The sequence below is a fragment of the Pistacia vera genome, unplaced genomic scaffold, assembly GCF_008641045.1.
Source record: "Pistacia vera cultivar Batoury unplaced genomic scaffold, PisVer_v2 Contig11, whole genome shotgun sequence".
Lineage (NCBI taxonomy): Eukaryota > Viridiplantae > Streptophyta > Magnoliopsida > Sapindales > Anacardiaceae > Pistacia > Pistacia vera.
Window position 1 is genome coordinate 818,503 of NW_022195137.1, and position 20,340 is coordinate 838,842.

Sequence of the window (20,340 nt, forward strand, 5' to 3'; positions counted from 1 at the left end):
GATTTTATCTTGAAAAAATATTTCTAAGCGGTGAGGGTATCTTTGTGATATATAAATGATCAAAACCCCCCGTCTCTTAATTGATGTATGATTTTGACACTAAAAACTATGATATTTATGTTTGAATTTTAAAGTGAATGAAAAAAACTCTGTTCTTCTGTAACTTGCATGCAGATATGGTTAATTACTAGTTTTTTTCTGTATCATCAGGCTGCGAAAAGCATTACCTGCATCTCATGTGAGTTGAAGATAGCACTAGCAATGGGTATTGTTCTTGGAAATATAATACCACCATTAATAAAACGTTAAGCTCCCCGTGGCTCTCGTTGCACCTTCAAACTCCATATAATGTTTAATAATTGTTCCTGTATTTTTAAGTTGGAAATTTTGAGCAGGATGTCATTGATCGCTTTCAGTAGTTGTTTATAACCCAATTCCCTATACCTTATGCAAAGTTATATGAGTCCAAATTTTTGGAGCTTAAGTTTGTTCAGCGTTGAGTAACATTTATGAAAATTAGTCGCTACGAAAATGGGTTTCTCTATCTTATGAGGTAATGTTACCTCACTCAGTATTGTAATATCAAGGCTATGACATCCAATTAACCAATTTGGACACTGAGTACACCAAGAAGACAACATCGTGAATTGTTTTGCTCCTCCGAGCTGCACACAAAAAAGTTTGTAATAGTAGTAACATAAGTGAAATCTAATTTCCTCATTTTGTTAACCTTCTAAAATTACTTCTTCCCCAGTAATTAGTAAGTTAAAAGTGCTTTATTTATTATTATTAGTTTTTTTTTTATAATTAGAACGTTTCGACTAATTTACGTGTATTTCAATTAATTTTCGAAACCCATTAAAAACTCTACAAACTCCATTGAATGACCCAAATAAAAAAGTTTGAGAAATATTCATGAATTATTTATTTAAAATATTCAGCAAAATATCAAATTAGGTATTTATCTGTTTAGATATCAAATTCTTTAAGACTATTTTGAAATAATTCTGACAATCCATTATCTTAGAAATGCTATTATTTATTATTGATGGAGTTAAAATCCTCTTATTCCTGAAATGGAAAAATGAAAAATCTATGAATAGTTAGAAGAAGAAGGAAAAAAAAAAACTTTGGCACTGGCAGTGTGATTGATTCAGCTGTCCACGTCAGAAATATTGTGTTGGCAACATCATAAATTGCCAATCAAAAGTGGAGAGCGTGCCAGCAAAGCAGGTCCAACTGAGTGAAACAAAAGACGAACCGCAAAACTTGAGGTGTTACCGCATGTGCAACTTACGGTCCATAGACACCAAAGGTCCAAAATTACAGAGTTAAGAGTCAAGAGAGAAACCTCGTTAAAAGAGTCGCATGACACTCATTTTGGGTCTGAAAATTCCCCTGTTTCTCAATCATCCGTTTCCGTCTCTTTCAGGTATGTGATCTTTCAATTCTACCCAAATTTTTATTATTTATTCATTCTAATCACAGATCCTTTATTCATTCCTAAGTGCTATTCTTTTTCCTTTTCTTTTTCTTAGATTTAATTGTTAGAGAAGGAGTTTTTACCAACGCCACAATTGTGTGGAGATGGAGAGATAGGTGAGACTTTAAATGTCGTCAACTGGGACTAAATTTGATCTTAGAAGCTGATTTTTTGGTGCTCTTTATGGAGTTCTTGATTATTCCGGGCACTTCTTGAACTTTGTTTCAATCAAAAGCCATTCCTTTTATTTTGTTGTCTCTGGCGTTTAGAGTTTGTTAAGGGTTTGGTTAATCAAAGACGTAAGATATCTTACTCTCTCTGCAATTCTTGTTCTTCAGGAATTTGTTGTTTATCATCATAACTAAATTAAATTCGTACCGAAATTTCCCTTTTAGATTTAAACTCATTCTTTAATTCTGGTACTCGATTCTCAGTTCTTGAGAATTGTTATTACTTAATAAAGAAAGATTTGAATTTTAATGGCCAATCCAACTCAACCTTCCGTTGGATACTCTTTTACTGCCACATCGCCAAACCCAGATACACCATCACCTCAAACAGAGAAAACCCCTATCCCTCGTCCTCCAATTTCATCTGCACCCCCCAGATTTCCTCCACCAAAATTACAACATGACCCAATCGCTTCCCCTTCAATTAGAACCCCAAATATGTTGTCACCTGCAAATGGGGTCAACAGTGGAAGCCCAATTCCTCATTTAAGCACTCCTCCTGGCCCTCCTGTCTTTACTTCACCAGTTAGGCCCGCTGCTGTGCCTTTCCGGACATCTCCTGCAACTCCGCAGCCTGTCGCTTTCTCTTCAGGTTCATCTTTGCCCACATCTTCACCTCCCCATTTCTCTAATGGGTCAGCTGAGTTGCAGCACCAAGTTCCAGATGTTATTGAGGAGACATCACCTTATGGGAAATCTTCATGTGTTCTGATTTCAGCTCGTAAGGTACCCCTCTTTCTCTCTGATTCATTGCAAAGGCACCCTTATTCATCATGAACTGACGTTGCTGTAGTATCTCTACCATTTGCATGTGTTAAATCATGAATGTTACGTGTTTTCATATTTCATTACATTCACATTCATTTTGTTATGTAGGTGTTGAAACAGAAGAAACAAGCAAATGTACCCAGTTTAGGTTTTGGGGCACTAGTTTCTCCTGGGAGAGAGGTTTCTCCAGGTCCTCAAATAATACAACGTGATCCTCATCGCTGCCATAATTGCGGAGCATATGCAAACATCTATTGCAAGATAATACTTGGATCTGGCCAGTGGCAGTGTGTAGTTTGCCATAATCTGAATGGAAGTGAAGGTGAATATGTGGCTTCTAGCAAGGAAGAACTTCGTAATTTTCCGGAATTGTCATCGCCTATGGTTGATTATGTTCAAACTGGGAACAATAGGCCCAGTTATGTTCCTGTTTCTGATTCCAGAATGTCTGCACCCATTATTCTTGTAATAGATGAATGCTTAGACGAACCTCACCTCCAGCATCTACAGAGCTCTTTGCACGCATTTGTTGAATCAATTCCACCAACGGCAAGAATTGGCATTATATTGTATGGTAGGACAGTATCAGTTTATGATTATTCAGAGGATTCAATAGCATCTGCTGATGTGCTTCCTGGTGACAAATCACCAACTCAGGAGTCGTTGAAAGCATTGCTTTATGGAGCTGGTGTTTATCTATCACCAATGCATGCTTCAAAACAGGTAGCACATGACATATTCTCATCACTAAGGCCATACAAGTTAAACATCCCAGAAGCTTCAAGAGATCGTTGCCTGGGTACAGCAGTTGAGGTTGCCCTTTCTATTATTCAGGGGCCAACAGCAGAAATGTCTCGGGGGGTAGTTAAAAGGGCAGGAGGTAACAGCAGAATTATTGTGTGTGCTGGTGGACCTAATACATATGGCCCTGGATCAGTTCCTCATTCTTTTACTCACCCAAATTATCCTCATATGGAAAAGACAGCATTGAAATGGATGGAGCTTCTGGGTCGTGAGGCTCATCGACACAATACAGTGATTGACATTCTATGTGCTGGAACTTGCCCTGTTAGAGTTCCTGTGTTGCAGCCTCTTGCAAAAGCTTCAGGGGGTGTGTTGGTTCTTCATGATGACTTTGGAGAAGCCTTTGGTGTGAACTTGCAAAGGGCATCCACAAGGGCTGCAGGTTCTCATGGTTTGCTGGAGATTCGTTGTTCTGATGATATTCTCGTAACTCAAGTTGTGGGTCCTGGTGAAGAGGCACATTTAGACACTCATGAAACCTTTAAAAATGATACTGCTCTTTCTATTCAAATGCTAAGTGTTGAAGAAACGCAAAGCTTTGCTGTATCCATGGAAAATAAAGGAGACATCAAGAGTGATCATGTATTTTTCCAGTTTGCTATTCAATATTCAAATGTTTATCAAGCTGATATTTCAAGAGTTGTTACTGTCAGATTACCCACTGTGGATAATGTTTCAGCATATCTTGAGAGTGTTCAAGATGAAGTGGTTGCGGTCCTCATTGCCAAGAGGACCCTCTTGCGAGCCAAAAATCACTCTGATGCAATTGATATGCGAACGACAATTGATGAAAGAGTTAAAGACGTAGCTCTAAAATTTGGATCCCAAGTACCAAAGTCAAAGCTTTATCGGTTCCCAAAAGAACTTTCTGCTCTATCAGAGATCTTATTTCATCTAAGAAGGGGCCCACTTTTAGGAAGCATTATTGGACATGAAGATGAGAGGTCTGTATTACGAAGTTTGTTTCTGAATGCATCTTTTGAGCTGTCACTTCGTATGGTCGCACCTCGCTGTTTAATGCACCGGGAAGGAGGCACTTTTGAGGAGCTTCCGGCTCATGACCTAGCTATGCAATCTGACAAAGCAGTAGTTCTTGACCATGGCACAGATGTCTTTATTTGGTTGGTATGTCGCTTAACTCAATTTTCTTGCTTTCTTAGAATCATTTTTTCTTTATATCTGCTATTTGTTTATCAAAATCCTCAATTTCCTGTGTTTCCTGGTTGTGCGTCTCCCTGGTTGGAAAAGTTTCTCTTTATCTTTTTCCTTGCTTTTCTCTTTACTACTTTCACTTTCTAATGAACATCGACCCATTTATTGGTGATTCAGGGTGCAGAACTTGCTGCTGATGAGGGAAGAAGTGCAGCCGCTTTAGCAGCTTGCAGAACATTGGCTGAAGAACTAACTGAATCTAGGTTTCCAGCTCCTCGAATCCTTGCATTCAAGGTTTTTTTCCTTCACAGTCCTATTACTATGAATTTTCCTCCATCATTTGGTTGTCATCAAAGGTTATTAGAGAGATTAATGGTCTGGATTTTGAGCAGGAAGGGAGTTCCCAGGCTCGGTATTTTGTATCTCGGCTGATTCCAGCACACAAGGATCCTCCGTATGAGCAGGTGAGTAGGGGAAAAACTTAAAAGTATTGATAATAGGGACATCTTGTTTTGTACTCTGATTTTAATTTCAGTTGTTACTTGCTGGCTACATTAGCTGTTTGCTCAACACAAAACACATTACTTCATTGTAGGAGGCAAGGTTTCCACAGCTTCGATCTTTAACGACGGAACAGCGGACAAAGCTGAAAAGCAGTTTTCTTTTTTTTGATGATCCTAGCTTCTGTGAGTGGATGCGAAGTTTGAGACTGGTGCCACCAGAACCAAGCTAAGGGTGTAAATTTTAGTGGCTGATGTTCCTGCAAGAAGGAATTGTGGGAGCTGCATTACAATGACGATGCAAATCTGTTGTCTCCTGTTCTTTCCTTTTTTTTGTCCCCTGGTAAAGAGAATGTAATTTTGATGACGTCTATGGATATCATCTCACCTTTTTCTTTCTCTTCGATTTTTTTAAAGAACATTTATATACTGACCATAACTCAAAAAGTTTGAAATTGGTTCATCACATATTGTTTCTTAGTTGAAGTGCTTTAGCACAGCAATAAGATCTTCCAAGCCCAGCGTCAGTGAATTGTTTTCTTCTCCTTATCTAGTCAGATTGGTGCAAATGCAATCGAGGGTGTAATTGTAAAATAGCAGAAGTGGCTCTAGTTCAATTTTATATAGCAAGCTAGGGACATTCCCATTAACCAATTGGACGCTGAGTACACAAGAAGAACAACATCGTGAATTGTTTTGTTCCTCCGAGCAACACACAAAACAAGTTTGTAATAGTAGTAACATAAGTGATCTAATTCCTCATTTTGTTACCTTCTAAATTACTTCTTCCCTAGCAATTAGTAAGTTAAAAAGTGCTTTATTTATTATTATTATTTTTTTTTTTTGAAAATTGGAGTATTCTGACTAACTTACGTGCATTTTAACTAATTTTAAGATCTATTAAAGGCCCTACAAGCTCCATTGAATGACCCAAATAAAAAAGTTTGAGAATATTCACGAATTATTTATTTAAATATTCAGCAAAATTAAAGTACGTATTCATCGTTTAGATATCAAATTCTTAAGGGGGCGTTTGGTTGCGAGTAATTGAGATTATTGGGGTAATGTCACTTATATTACTTGATTACCACGTTTGGTTGTCAGTAATATAAGATTTCGGTAATCTTCAAATACCATAGTAGTTACTATTGGTAATATTGGAGGTAATCTGATTACTCCATTTCTTAGGTATTTTAAGATTACGAGGTTATCTTTTTTTGTTCAATTTTATCCCTATTAATAAAAGTTTTGGACAATAATGCCCTCATTTTAAATAAATTTACATTATATCCTGTTTCATTTTACCCATATTTAACTAAAATTTTGGACAATAATGTTTTTATATTTAAAATAATTACAGACCACCATTGTTACTCAGCCACCACCACAATGCCACCAGCGACCACTGCCAACAGCGGCCAACCACCACGGATTGCCGCTGAAAAGTCGTCGGAGTCCCTAAAAGGAACGAGATTCGGTGGGAGGCTCCGGGAGGCTTCGATATGGCCTTTTCCGGCCATATTAGGTCGAAAAAGGCCAGATCTGGCCGTTAACGGTCTAGATCCCTGGCCATTCACGACCAGTCTATTCTGGGCCAGATCTGGCCATTTCCGGCCAGATCTGCTTGATATGACCGATTTCGACCATCAATATATCCAGGGCCATATCGGAGCTGCTTGGTCACGGTGAGCTTCTCACGGGGACTTCGGAGACTTCTGGCGGTGGTTTGCGATGGCGGCAGGAGGTGGAGGTGATTTTGTAATAAATTAAAGTTTTATATAACGGGGGGGGTGTTTTTAACTAATCTGAAATATTGGAGGTTAAAAGAAATATTCAAAAAATAATAAAAATAATTATATTAATATTTGAAAAGGGAACAATTTAGTAATTTAAATAACAACCCCCAATTTTCCTCATAACCAAACATATTAATATACATATCCACCAACTAACCAACACATTTTCCTAAAAATTCCCAATAAACTTCCAAAGTAATCTACCTTTCTAAAATCCAACATTCCCAGAAATCTAACATTCCTGAATCAACACCCCCCAAAGACTATTTTGAAATAATTCTGACAATCCATTATCTTAGAAATGCTATTATTATTATTGATGGAGTTAAAATCCTCTATTCCTGAAATGGAAAAATGAAAAATCTATGAATAGTTAGAAGAAGAAGGAAAAAAAACTTTGGCACTGGCAGTGTGATTGATCAGCTGTCCACGTCAGAAATATTGTGTTGGCAACATCATAAATTGCCAATCAAAAGTGGAGAGCGTGCCAGCAAAGCAGGTCCAACTGAGTGAAAAAAAGACGAAACCGCAAAACTGATGGTTACCGCATGTGCAACTTACGGTCCATAGATCGCCAAAATTACAGAGTTAAGAGTCGAGAGAAAACTCGTTAAAAGAGTCGCATGACACTCATTTTGGGTCTGAAAATTCCCCTGTTTCTCATCATCCGTTTCCGTCTCTTTCAGGTATGTGATCTTTCAATTCTACCCAAATTTTTATTATTTCATTCTAATCACAGATCCTTATTTCCTCTAAGGGCTATTCTTTTTCTTTCTTTTTCTTAGATTTAATTGTTAGAGAAGGAGTTTTTACCAACGCCACAATTGTGTGGAGATGGGGAATAGTAGACTTTAAATGTCGTCAACTGGACTATTTGATCTTGGAAGCTGATTTTTTGGTGCTCTTTATGTCTTGATTATCCGGGCACTTCTTGAACTTTGTTTCAATCAAAAGCCTCTTTTTATTTGTTGTCTCTGGGGTTTAGATTTGTTAAGGTTGTTAATCAAAGACATAAGATATCTTACTCTCTCTGCAATTCTGTTCTTCAGGAATTTGTGTTTATCATCATATCTAAATTAAATTCGTACCGAATTTCCCTTTTAGATTTAAATCATTCTTTAATTCTGGTACTCGATTCTCAGTTTTGAGATTGTTGTTACTTAATAAAGAAAGATTTGAATTTTAATGGCAATCCAACTCAACCTTCCGTTGGATACTCTTTTACTGCCACATCGCCAAACCCAGATACACATCACCTCAAACAGAGAAAAACCCCTATCCCTCGTCCTCCAATTTCATCTGCACCCCCAGATTTCCTCCACCAAAATTACAACATGACCCAATCGCTTCCCCTTCAATTAGAACCCCAAATATGTTGTCACCTGCAAATGGGGTCAACAGTGGAAGCCCAATTCCTCATTTAAGCACTCCTCCTGGCCCTCCTGTCTTTACTTCACCAGTTAGGCCCGCTGCTGTCCTTTCCGACATCTCCTGCAACTCCGCAGCCTGTCGCTTTCTCTTCAGGTTCATCTTTGCCCACATCTTCACCTCCCCATTTCTCTAATGGGTCAGCTGAGTTGCAGCACACAAGTTCCAGATGTTATTGAGGAGACATCACCTTATGGGAATCTTCATGTGTTCTGTTTTCAGCTCGTAAGGTACCCTCTTTCCTCTGATTCATTGCAAAGGCACCCTTATTCATCATGAACTGACGTTGCTGTAGTATCTCTACCATTTGCATGTGTTAAATCATGAATGTTACGTGTTTTCATATTTCATTACATTCACATTCATTTTGTTTATGTAGGTGTTGAAACAGAAAGACAAGCAAATGTACCCAGTTTAGGTTTTGGGGCACTAGTTTCTCCTGGGAGAAGGTTTCTCCAGGTCCTCAATAATACAACGTGATCCTCATCGCTGCCATAATTGCGGAGCATATGCAAACATCTATTGCAAATAATACTTGGATCGGGCCAGTGGCAGTGTGTAGTTTGCCATAATCTGAATGGAAGTGAAGGTGAATTGGGCTTCTAGCAGGAAGAACTTCGTAATTTTCCGAACTGTCATCGCCTATGGTTGATTATGTTCAAACTGGGACAATAGGCCCAGTTTGTTCCTGTTTCTGATTCCAGAATGTCTGCACCCATTATTCTTGTAATAGATGAATGCTTAGAGAACATCACCTCCAGCATCTACAGAGCTCTTTGCATGCATTTGTTGAATCAATTCCACCAACGGCAAGAATTGGCATTATATTGTATGGTAAATGGGTATTGTTCTTGGAAATATAGTACCACCTTCATTAAATGTTAAGCTCCCCGTGGCTCTCGTTGCACCTTCAAACTCCATATAATGTTTAAGACTAAACAACATGTTCCCACCCAAGGTTGAGCGAAATCCTAATGTAATACCATTGGTTTCATTTATTCCACATACCCACCCTTAAATTAACACCATTTCCTTTATTTTAACAGTGAAGGGGCAAATTGGTCTTTCTCTTTTTTTTTTTTTTTCATTTTACCCCTCTCCCCTTCCCATGTCTTCCCCAGCACGCCTCCTCCTCCCATCTTCTTCTTTTTCCCTCCACACCTCCTCCTCCCCGGCGCCTCACCATCCCAACCCACCACACCCTCAACCACCTTGACTCCCCTTTTCGCCGTCACCCTTCACCTCAAGTGTCGCATTCTGCCGACTTCTTTCCGGCAGCCCCATCACCAAAAATCTTCATCAAACCCACCATTTAACTCATCAAAGAGCCCTCTCCAATAACCCCATGATTTCCATCCTCGATTTCTCACCTTTCAACACCGATTTAAACCCCCTCTCCCTAGGGTTTCTATTTTGTTTTTTGCTTTTGCTTTTTCTTTTGTATTTTGTTTTTCTTGTTGAAATGGTGTTATTTTTTGTGGTTGCTATTGGGTTTGGAATGGGATGATTTGGCCGATTGTGGTGGTGGTTTGGACGCTGTGGTGGTTTTGGGATGGGGTGGTTTGGAATGCGATGTGGTGGTGGTGGTTTGGCCGGCTGTGGGATTTGGAATGGGGTAGTTTGGATGGCTATGGTGGTGGTTTGGGATGGGTTGGTTTGGAATGGGTTCTGGTGGCGGTTTGGCTGGCTATAGTGGTGCAATGGTGGTTTGGAATGGGGTGAAGGGCAGTTTAATAATAACATTCATCAGGACCCAATAGTCACTAACTATGTTAATTTAAGGGTGGGTGTTTGGAATAAATGAAACAGGGAGTATTAACTTAGGTTTTAGCTAAACCTTGGGTGGGAATATGTTGTTTACTCAATGTTTAATAATTGTTCCTGTATTTTAGGCCGAACGACATGCACCCACCCATAGTTTGCTATAAAGACAATGTGGTACCCAAACAGTTTGAAAACGTCAATTACCTACCTTCCGTCCAACTCTGTTAGTAAAGTTAGTTAAAAAAAGGATAATATGGTAATTTTATATCCAACAAAAAAATATATCATTCTGCCCAATTTCTCTCTTTAATATAAATTTTATAAAAATAATTCTTCTTAATTTTAATTATTTTATTTTTATAATTAATTTTAATTAAAATCTTGTCTTCATCTTCTTCATCTCTCGCCAAAACCACAGGACAACCAACAGCAAAAACGACCAAAGCCCCAAAAAAACCTCACTCAAATCACCAAAAGATTCAACGCAAAAAATCCTAAAGAATCACTCTCAAACACTCAAAAGAACCAAAACACGCAAGGCGTAGAAGGTTTGGGGCAAAACCTCAAACAAGTGCTATGCCAAAACTTGGAAAATCAATCATCAATGCCAAAATTGATCAGAAATCCCCAAAAATCAAACAAAAACACAAAAAAAACACTCCCAATTAATCTCCGACCATCTATTAAAAACTCCGAAAAACATCAATCAATCCCAATTCAATAAACAACAAAAACCCTAGGAATTCAATGGGAGCTGAAATGTGAGCAAACGACGACGGTGAAAATGGGGGTTTTGGAGAGGGCACACCGAAAAGACGATTGGCGGGGAGAGGAAAGGTTTTCGGTGACGGGGCTTCCAGAAAATGGGTGGGGAAGTGCGACAGCTTTGCAAATGACCCCATTTTTTTGCCCTTTTATGAGAGAGGTGAAGAAGATGAAGACGGGAAGAGAGAGAGGAGAGAGGCTTTCAATCTACCCATATTCCGGTGTCGGGTTCTTGCTTAGTGACTGGAGGAAAAGAGGGAGAATGAAGGGAAGAAAGAGAAGGGAGATAATCAGAGAAAGATAAGAGAGAGAAAGGGGAGAAGAAGACGAAGGATAAGAGATTTGGGCAAATTTTTTTAATATTTTTATTAATGCAGTTTTTTTAACTTTTTTTTATTCACAAACCTTAAAACACAAAAAGTCAAAATTACCCCCACAAAAATAATAGAATATCGATAATACCATTTTAGTTAACAGATTTACTAACTGATTTGGACGGAAAGTGGACATTTGTCATTTCAAAACCTTTTGGGTATTAATTTGTCCTTAAAGCAAACTCTGAGTAGGTGTAAGTCGTTCCCCCGTATTTTTAAATTGGAAATTTTGAGCAGGATGTCATTGATTGCTTTCAGTGGTTGTTTATAACCCAATTCCCTATACCTTATGCAAAGTTATATGAGTCTAAATTTTTGGAGCCTAAGTTTGTTTAGCGTTGAGTAACATTAATGAAAATTAGTCGATACGAAAATGGGTTTCTCTATCTTATGAGGTAATGTTACCTCACTCAGTATTGTAATATCAAGGCTATGACATCCAATTAACCAATTTGGACGCTGAGTACACCAAGAAGACAACATCGTGAATTGTTTTGTTCCTCCGAGCAACACACAAAACAAGTTTGTAATAGTAGTAACATAAGTGAAATCTAATTTCCTCATTTTGTTAACCTTCTAAAATTACTTCTTCCCTAGCAATTAGTAAGTTAAAAAGTGCTTTATTTATTATTATTATTTTTTTTTTTTTGAAAATTGGAGTATTCTGACTAACTTACGTGCATTTTAACTAATTTTTAAGATCTATTAAAGGCCCTACAAGCTCCATTGAATGACCCAAATAAAAAAGTTTGAGAAATATTCACGAATTATTTATTTAAAATATTCAGCAAAATATCAAAGTACGTATTCATCTGTTTAGATATCAAATTCTTTAAGGGGGCGTTTGGTTGGCAGTAATGTGAGATTATTGGGGTAATGTCATCTTATATTACTTGATTACCACGTTTGGTTGTCAAGTAATATAAGATTTCGGTAATCTTCAAATACCATAGTAGTTACTATTGGTAATATTGGAGGTAATCTGATTATCTCCATTTTCTTAGGTATTTTAAGATTACCAGAGTTATCTTTTTTTGTTACAATTTTATCCCTTATTAATAAAAGTTTTGGACAATAATGCCCTCATTTTAAAATAAATTTACATTAATATCCTGTTTCAATTTTACCCATATTTAACTAAAATTTTGGACAATAATGTTTTTATATTTAAAATAATTTACAGACCACCATTGTTACTCAGCCACCACCACCAATGCCACCCAGCGACCACTGCCAACAGCGGCCAACCACCACGGATTGCCGCTGAAAAGTCGTCGGAGTCCCTAAAAGGAACGAGATTCGGTGGGAGGCTCCGGGAGGCTTCGATATGGCCTTTTCCGGCCATATTTATGGTCGAAAAAGGCCAGATCTGGCCGTTAACGGCTAGATCCCTGGCCATTCACGACCAGATCTATTCTGGGCCAGATCTGGCCATTTCCGGCCAGATCTGGCTTGATATGACCGATTTCGACCATCAATATATCCAGGGCCATATCGGAGCTGCTTGGTCACGGTGAGCTTCTCACGGGGACTTTCGGAGACTTCTGGCGGTGGTTTGCGATGGCGGCAGGAGGTGGAGGTGATTTTGTAATAAATTAAAGTTTTATATAAGCGGGGGGTGTTTTAACTAAATCTGAAATATTGGAGGTTAAAAGAAATTATTCAAAAATTAATAATAAAAATAATATTATATTAATATTTGAAAAGGGAACAATTTAGTAATTTAAATAACATACCCACCAATTTATTCCTCATAACCAAACATATTAATATAACATATCCACCAACTAACCAAACACATTTTCCTAAAAATTCCCAATAAACTTCCAAAGTAATCTACCTTTCTAATAATCCAACATTCCCAGAAATCTAACATTCCTGAATCAAACACCCCCCAAAGACTATTTTGAAATAATTCTGACAATCCATTATCTTAGAAATGCTNAAAACTTGATAGCCTTTTAATTAAATGTAAACTTCAAATGTCTTTTTAATAACTTCCCCCAAATTAATTATGTTTGAGATTTGAGAATATCTGTCACTTTGGGATCAAAAAGTAATTTTACATTCCAATATTGTTATTGATAATGTTTTTGAAATTTGAAAATGATTTATTTTGTCTTTTGGAATTTAAAAGTGATTCAAATAAATATTCAAAATTATTAAAATTCTAAATTTAAAAATTATTTAATATATTTTAAGAAAATTTAATTAAAAATAATTAATATATATATATATATAGAGAGAAAGGTTCTACGCTGGAGACATACTAATGAACAAGTTATAACAATTATAATCATTTCAAACTCTGGGGTAAATGATTAAAAGGTATAATGGCCTTGAATTTAAACAGAAGGTCATAAGTTTTTCAGTCTTTATTAAATAGTTTTATTTTTTATTAAGACAAATTAATAACAATTAAACAATAATCATTACTTAATTTGGATTAATGAAGGGATTGAGTAATATTTCAAAAATTAATTTGGTCCCAAAAAAACCTAAAATTGATGCATTTTAACACAAACCCAAATCAAAGAAATTGCTCCCCTCCCTCCTGCCATTACCATCGGAACAGCGCCCCATGTTGCTGTTTGTTCTTAGCAAAACCGAAGCTTCTCCTTCTCCTCTACATCTTCTTCTTCCTCCACCCTTCTTTTTCAGTTTAATTGTGTTTTCTTTTCAAGTTGGTTGTGATTACTGTACTTGTAATTGTAGAGTCTGCAGATAATTGCATAAAGACAGTAAATTTTTTTCTTTAATACTCAAACAGTTTGTCCCTTTTATACAAGTCTTTTGATTTTTCCTATTTGAAATGTTTTGAAACTCTCTCTCTCTTCCAGATGTTACATAATTGCAAAGTTGCTCATGTACTTCCTCGCATAGCTGATTGTGCAAAGAATGATCGTAATGCAGTGCTCCGTGCAAGGTATGACTACTCTTCTTTGAATTGATGATGCAATTTTATGCTATTGTTCAAATCATCTTTTTTTGGATTGCAGGTGTTGTGAATATGCCCTGTTGATATTAGAACATTGGCCTGATGCTCCAGAAATAAAGCGATCTGCTGATCTATACGAAGATTTTATTAGGTGTTGTGTTGCTGATGCAATGAGTGAGGTGTTTTGGTTGGAAATTTCATTTTCCTTCTTTTTTTTTCCCAAAATGTTTGGAGACCTGCATCTGGTCTCTGCGTGCTTTCTTATACTGTCTATATAATTGACTAAAATACTTCATATCATGTTCTTTTTCCTTTTTCTCTACATTGCCAGTAATATCGGTTGAAGCCTCGTTAGTTACTTTGTTATCAATTTTATTCTTGAATCTTAACAGGTACAATCAATTGCAACAATGTGCTACACACTTTTTTGCAAAGACTTGCCCAGAGCGATCCCGTCGCTTATTTTCATCCTTTGATACGGTCATGCAAAGGGTATATAGTTTGTTCTTTTCCAAAGAATGTTTTTACATATTACATTGGTAAGGCCATAGTTAAAGGGATTGCGGTTTTGACAGATAATTAATGAAGATCATGGTGGGATGCATAGGCGACATGCTCCTCCTTCTCTCCTGGCCCTCCTGTCTTTACTTCACCAGTTAGGCCTGCTGCTGTGCCTTTTTGGACATCTCCTGCAACTCTACAGCTTGTGGCATTCTCTTCAGGTTCATCTTTGCCCACATCTTCACCTCCCCATTTCTCTAATAGGTCAGCTGAGTTGCAGCACCAAGTTCCTGATGTTATTGAGGAAACAACGCCTTATGGGGAATCTTCATGTGTTATGTTTTCAGCTCATAAGGTACCCCTCTTTCTCTCTGATTCATTGCAAAGGCATCCTTATTCATCATGAACTGACGTTGCTGTAGTATCTCTACTATTTGCATGTGTTAAATCATGAATATTATGTGTTTTCAAATTTCATTACATTCACATTCATTTTGTTATGTAGGTGTTGAAACAGAAGAAACAAGCAAATGTACCCAGTTTAGGTTTTGGGGCACTAGTTTCCCCTGGGAGAGAGGTTTTACCGATTTATGTTTTACTTAGTAGATGAAACCAGCATTTAGTAATGTAAAGTCATTCCATGATGCAGTGGTGACTGATTGCTTGAATGATTAATGAGTTAAAAGTGTAAATAATTTATCAGTAATCAGAACCAACTTTGAAGCAACGAAGGTAGAAAGAAAAGAAGGCATCTGAAGCTAATGGAGATACAAAAGCATGGAATAGATTTAGCTGTGTTTTTTTAGCAGAAAGTGTATTTAGTTAGAAAGGGTTGGCACGATCCATAGAATCTTTAGAGTAGGGACTGAAAGTGTATTTAGTTGAGACAAAATGCATGTTTTGATCCGTTGTTATTTTGGGAACTGCTGGAACTATCATTTTCCATATTTCTTTATTGAATTTGCTTCCTGATAATCAATATAATTTTCGCACTTTTTCTCTTAATTGATTGTTTGGTGAGTGAGGATTTTGGTTGACAGATTTTTAGGCTATTCTTTTATCAGTTTTCCCCTTAATTTGTTCAACACTTACTAGTGAATTAGAAAACAATTTTAATGGTTTTGATGAGTATTTTATATGAGATTATCAAATTAGCTTTGGTCGCTTAAGCAATATGGGCTATTGCTTAAGTAATTAAGGCTTATCTATATTGGATTGCTTAAGCAAGAGCTGACATCGCTTAAGCGATCGTGTACTTGAGGATTATTTAGACACAAATTAGCCTTAATCGCTTAAACAATGTGGGCTATTGCTTAAGCTATCAAGGCTTATATATGTTGGATTGCTTAAGAGAAAGCTATATCGCTTAAATGATCGTGTATTTGAGGATTATTTAGACAAAAATTAACCTTATCGCTTAAGCAATGTGGGCTATCGCTTAAGTGATCAAGGCTTATCTGTACAAGACTGCTTAAGAGAGAACTGACATCGCTTAAGCGATCTTGAATTTGAGAAGGAATAGTCAAGTATAAAGAAAATTGGTAGCAACATAGACTATCTCATAAGCAATCACGGCTTATGTGTTGATGGAATTAGGTTGTCAAATAATCCTTCTTAATTGGCTTTAATATGTGTTAATAACCGATGTCACTTAAGCAATTAAGGCTAATTTGCTTCTTTTCTCTGGAATCTTGTGATGTTGTGAACGTCCCAAGTTAACATTAACGTTACTTAATATGGGTTTGTCAAATAATCCATATAAATTAAAAAATAAAAAATAAAATCGCTTAAGCGATGCAGCTCTCACTTAAGCAATCCAGTATATATAAGCCTTAATCGCTTAAGCGATAGCCTACATCGCTTAAGCGACCAAGGCTAATTTGTGTCTAAACTCATTCTCAAATACACGATCGCTTAAGCAACGCAGCTCTCGCCTAAGCGATCCAGTATATATAAGCCTTGATCGCTTAAACGATAGCTCACATCGTTTAAGCGAACCAAGGCTAATTTGTGTTTAAACTCGTCCTCAAGTACCCGATCACTTAAGCGACACAACTCTCGCTTAAGCGAACCAATATATATAAGTCTAGACTGCTTATGCGATAGCCCACATTGCTTAATCGACCAAGACTAATTTGTGTCTAAACTCATCCTCAAGTACACGATCACTTAAACGATACAACTCTTGTTTAAACAATCCAGTATTTATGTCTTGATCACTTAAGCGATAGCCAACGTCGCTTAAACGACTAAGGCTAATTTGTGTCTAAACTCATCCTCAAGTACACGATCGCTTAAGCGATAGCCAGCGTTGCTTAAGTGACTAAGGCCAATTTGTGTCAAAATAATCGTAATCGCTTAAGCGATGTCAACTCTCACTTAAGCAAGCCTACACAAATTGGTCTTGATCGCTTAAGCGATAGCTCACATCACTTAAGCAATCAAGGCCAACTGTTATCAAAATCATCCTTACTATCATCTATTTAAAACTTCAAACAAAAAGATATCCAATTGTCAACAAATTGGCCTTGACAACCGATAAAACAGCAGCCTAAAAATCTGTGAACCAAGATCCTCACTTACCAAACAATCAATTAAGAGAAAAGCTGAGGAAATTTCATTGATTAACAGGAAACAAATACAATCAAGAAATCTGGAAAATGATAGTTCCAGCAGTTCTAGTAATTCCCAAAATAACAACCTACCAAAACAGGCCAACTTTGCCTCAAACTAAATACACTTTCAATCCCTACTCTAAATATTCCATGGATCCTGCCAACCCTTTCTAACTAAATACACTTTCTATTGCTCAAAAAACACAGCCAAATCTATTTCCAGTTCCTCCAGCAACCCCACCAAAAGCTGATCCTTGTTGGCTGCGGAAACCTCCAAATCCGCCACTACCTGCAAATGTTTACATATGACAATTGTCAGCAAAACCATCTCACCTTCACAAGGACTTAACCCAAATACAGAAACAAACAAGACATTCGATACCATCCTCCATGTTTTCATGGATTTCAGTTTGTTATCAAGCTTTCTTCTCTGAAATTTTTGTAACATAGACAACTGCTGCTTATACACCAACTGAAACAATGTAAAGAACTCCTTTGTGGATGGATTCCCAGTTTCCTTAAACTTCTTTAGTTCCTCCAACGTCTTGACATACCTTTTCTCATTAACCCCATCCTGTAATCCCATTTCTTCCTCAAACTGCTTAACGGCAAGCTTAATAATTAATTTGCTGTTTCAAGCACGCTTAAGGCAATTCTCAAAAACAGTGCAAAAATCTAAGATCTGGATGCTACTCTCAAAGTACTCTTCAACCAAATCAAACAATTCTTGATTATTCCATATATCTTTCTTGCATTCTAGAATTACTTTGGCCACTTCTTGGTTCATATCAAGAAGAGATCCGGTGACTTCTTTGAGTGAGTCAAAAGACAAGGAGCAAACCTTAACACCGGTAGAAAGTGAGCTGATAACACGGCTGGTACTTTCAGGAATAATATTACAATAATGCTAGATGTACAAAGAAATCTTAAAAAGATTTATGTACAAAGTGATGTGGCAAGAAATGAATTGAAGAGTAAATATGATGAGTTTGACTTTTTGTGTTCACTCTTCTATTTATTTTTTGCTACATCACTTTGTACATAAATCTTTGTAAGATTTCTTTGAACATGTAACATTACTTATAATACTATCAAAGGATTGCAAGCCCAGATCAAGTGTACAAGCGGCCTCATATGAGCTAAGATCAACTGAGAATTGGGAATCAATGTTCATTTTGGAGGGCCATATCACTCCCCATTCCCAACTACCATCTTCCAAAACACCTTTTAACACTTGATTGTTTCACAATTGTTTTTCTCGGCTCTTTTAAAATGTTCATGTTTCCCGTGGATAAGAGAAATATAGATTTAATAGGAAGATTCATGTTAATTGGTCAACAATATGCAAATAATAATACCAATCTAATAACATCAAGCTAATCTATGTATTTTCTTTAATACAACTAATGGTGCCAGTTTTCTCCATGGAGACGAGTATCAATGGGAATGCCGTCAAAATGTAAACATATGGCTTTAAGAATTTGTGAAGTGATCATATGCCTTAATACACTTATGAATGAACTCAAACCGTCAACATAGCTCACAATCCTGTTCAACAAAAGAAAAACTTGATATGTATACCATACGTTCCCTAAAAAAATCAGTTGGCTAATGTTCTTACCAAGACAAAAATATTCTTGAATCAACTTAAGTGGAGTATTACTATTAAGCATCAAATCTTTTAGCTGGCTTAAAAAATATTCTTCAAACTCCAATATTTTTTTTTTTTTTTATAAGTATGATATTTAATTAGTAATTAAATTTATTAATGTTTATCAATTTATCATATATAATTAATTAATTGTTAATTTACTATAGACATGCTTAGAATTTGATAATTGAAATAAATAACTAAATATATTATTATTCAATCAAAAATACTATTTTATTCAAAAATAATTCTTTTAATAACATTAAAACACTTTTAATTGGATCCTAATTCCAATTATACACTTAATTAATCAAAACTTTAATATTAATATATTATAATTTATTAAAGTTTTTAATATGATATAATTTATATATAATAAATATAATTGTATATTTATTTAATTAGGTTATTCTAAAAATTTAACTTTTTCTATTTTAATTTTTTTTTTATATGTAAAATAATGGAAACCTCCCATTATTCATAAATATTTCATTGCAACCTAGGTTCCAAAAGTTGGTTCCAAACAGGTTCTAAACCGGGTACCCGCTATAGGTTCCAAGTAGGTTCCAAACCAGGTACCCGTTTCAAATTCTTTTTTCAGGTTTCGGTTCCTGTTCTGGTTCCTCCACACATAAGAATCAGAATCGGAATCGGAACTGCACAGTATTGGTTCCAATAAAATGAAACCAGAACCTATCCACACAGTGCCAATTCTGGGTAGGTTTCGATTCCGATTCTGATTTTATCCGCTACCCGTGCTCACCCCTATTCAAAACTTCAAACAAAAAAATCTTCAATCACGAAACAATCTCATAAAGATAATATACTCATCAAAACCATTAAAATTGTGTTCTGATTCATTAAAATTGGCTTGGGAATTGATAACAGCAGCCTAAAAGTACAAAAGTCTATACAAGGAATTTTTTTTTTTATTTATGCTTCTTCCAAGGGAGTTGCCTTGTCCTTTTCATCAATATAAGTACAGAAGTCTGTACAAGGAAATAAATCAGGGACACGAATTAGGAAACCTTGAACGGATTCTATTGATTTCTACGACAATTTCGGATGTGAGCTCAACCTGCCATGCATTTATGACCTCCTAAAGTTGGCTTGACTTGGTAGCTCCAAATACAGCACTTGCAACAAGAGGGTGTCTCAAAAGAATGAAAGGGTTTGATTAATCATAGTACAGTGCAACAAACAACAATCCCTTTCATGCTTTAAACATTACTGCAACAATTTAAGAATTCACACAAATACATAGAGAGAGAGGTTATACCAATTCCTTGTTGCAGATGCCTTCCTTTCTTCTCCCTTCATTGCTTCAAACCTTACTCAACAGCAATTCCATACTCTTCTGCCAAACCTTCCATGCTTTAAACCTTGCATGCTTCAAACCTTACCGAACAGCAATTCCATACCAATACTCAACAGCAATTCCATAACCTTCGATGCCAAACCTTACTCAACGTACAACCAAGAGCACAAATAACCCAACAAAAGACCCTCGATGCACATAAACCAGTCACAAGCAAGAACAACAGCAATCTAGTAACACAGTAACAAGAGAA

General features: G+C 36.5%; 2 protein-coding genes and 1 pseudogene across 3 annotated transcripts; 2 read left to right on the top strand and 1 right to left on the bottom strand.

Annotated features, from left to right (window-relative positions):
- Positions 1-1,962: 1,962 nt before the first annotated feature.
- LOC116138140 (protein transport protein SEC23-like) lies at positions 1,963-5,556 on the top strand. Its single transcript, XM_031423888.1, has 5 exons — positions 1,963-2,439; positions 2,590-4,410; positions 4,615-4,731; positions 4,830-4,901; positions 5,033-5,556. The coding sequence occupies exons 1-5, from the start codon at positions 1,963-1,965 to the stop codon at positions 5,168-5,170; spliced, it is 2,625 nt and encodes an 874-aa protein (XP_031279748.1). The 3' UTR covers positions 5,171-5,556.
- A 7,979-nt stretch (positions 5,557-13,535) lies between these two features.
- Positions 13,536-15,426, top strand: LOC116138113 (CLIP-associated protein-like). 2 transcript variants are annotated; one of them, XM_031423857.1, is made up of 6 exons: positions 13,536-13,805; positions 13,905-13,990; positions 14,064-14,153; positions 14,395-14,494; positions 14,578-14,858; positions 15,009-15,426. In XM_031423857.1, exons 2-6 carry the CDS (start codon positions 13,905-13,907, stop codon positions 15,013-15,015), a joined length of 564 nt encoding a protein of 187 aa, XP_031279717.1. In that variant the 5' UTR covers positions 13,536-13,805; the 3' UTR covers positions 15,016-15,426. The 2 variants fall into 2 exon arrangements, 1 of the variants encoding a protein (XP_031279717.1); XR_004129265.1 differs by having other exon boundaries at positions 13,538-13,990; positions 14,064-14,181.
- A 1,736-nt stretch (positions 15,427-17,162) lies between these two features.
- On the bottom strand, positions 17,163-18,726 carry LOC116138420 (annotated as a pseudogene).
- Positions 18,727-20,340: the final 1,614 nt, after the last annotated feature.

Excerpts from the sequence above, each read along its gene's own strand:
- LOC116138140 (XM_031423888.1), top strand. The coding sequence starts at position 1,963 with ATGGCCAATCCAACTCAACCTTCCGTTGGATACTCTTTTACTGCCACA. Across the intron at positions 2,440-2,589 it reads TTCTGATTTCAGCTCGTAAG|GTGTTGAAACAGAAGAAACA; the intron begins GTACCCCTCTTT and ends TTTGTTATGTAG. Across the intron at positions 4,902-5,032 it reads AGGATCCTCCGTATGAGCAG|GAGGCAAGGTTTCCACAGCT; the intron begins GTGAGTAGGGGA and ends ACTTCATTGTAG.
- LOC116138113 (XM_031423857.1), top strand. The coding sequence starts at position 13,905 with ATGTTACATAATTGCAAAGTTGCTCATGTACTTCCTCGCATAGCTGAT. Across the intron at positions 13,991-14,063 it reads AATGCAGTGCTCCGTGCAAG|GTGTTGTGAATATGCCCTGT; the intron begins GTATGACTACTC and ends TTTGGATTGCAG. Across the intron at positions 14,154-14,394 it reads CTATACGAAGATTTTATTAG|GTACAATCAATTGCAACAAT; the intron begins GTGTTGTGTTGC and ends GAATCTTAACAG.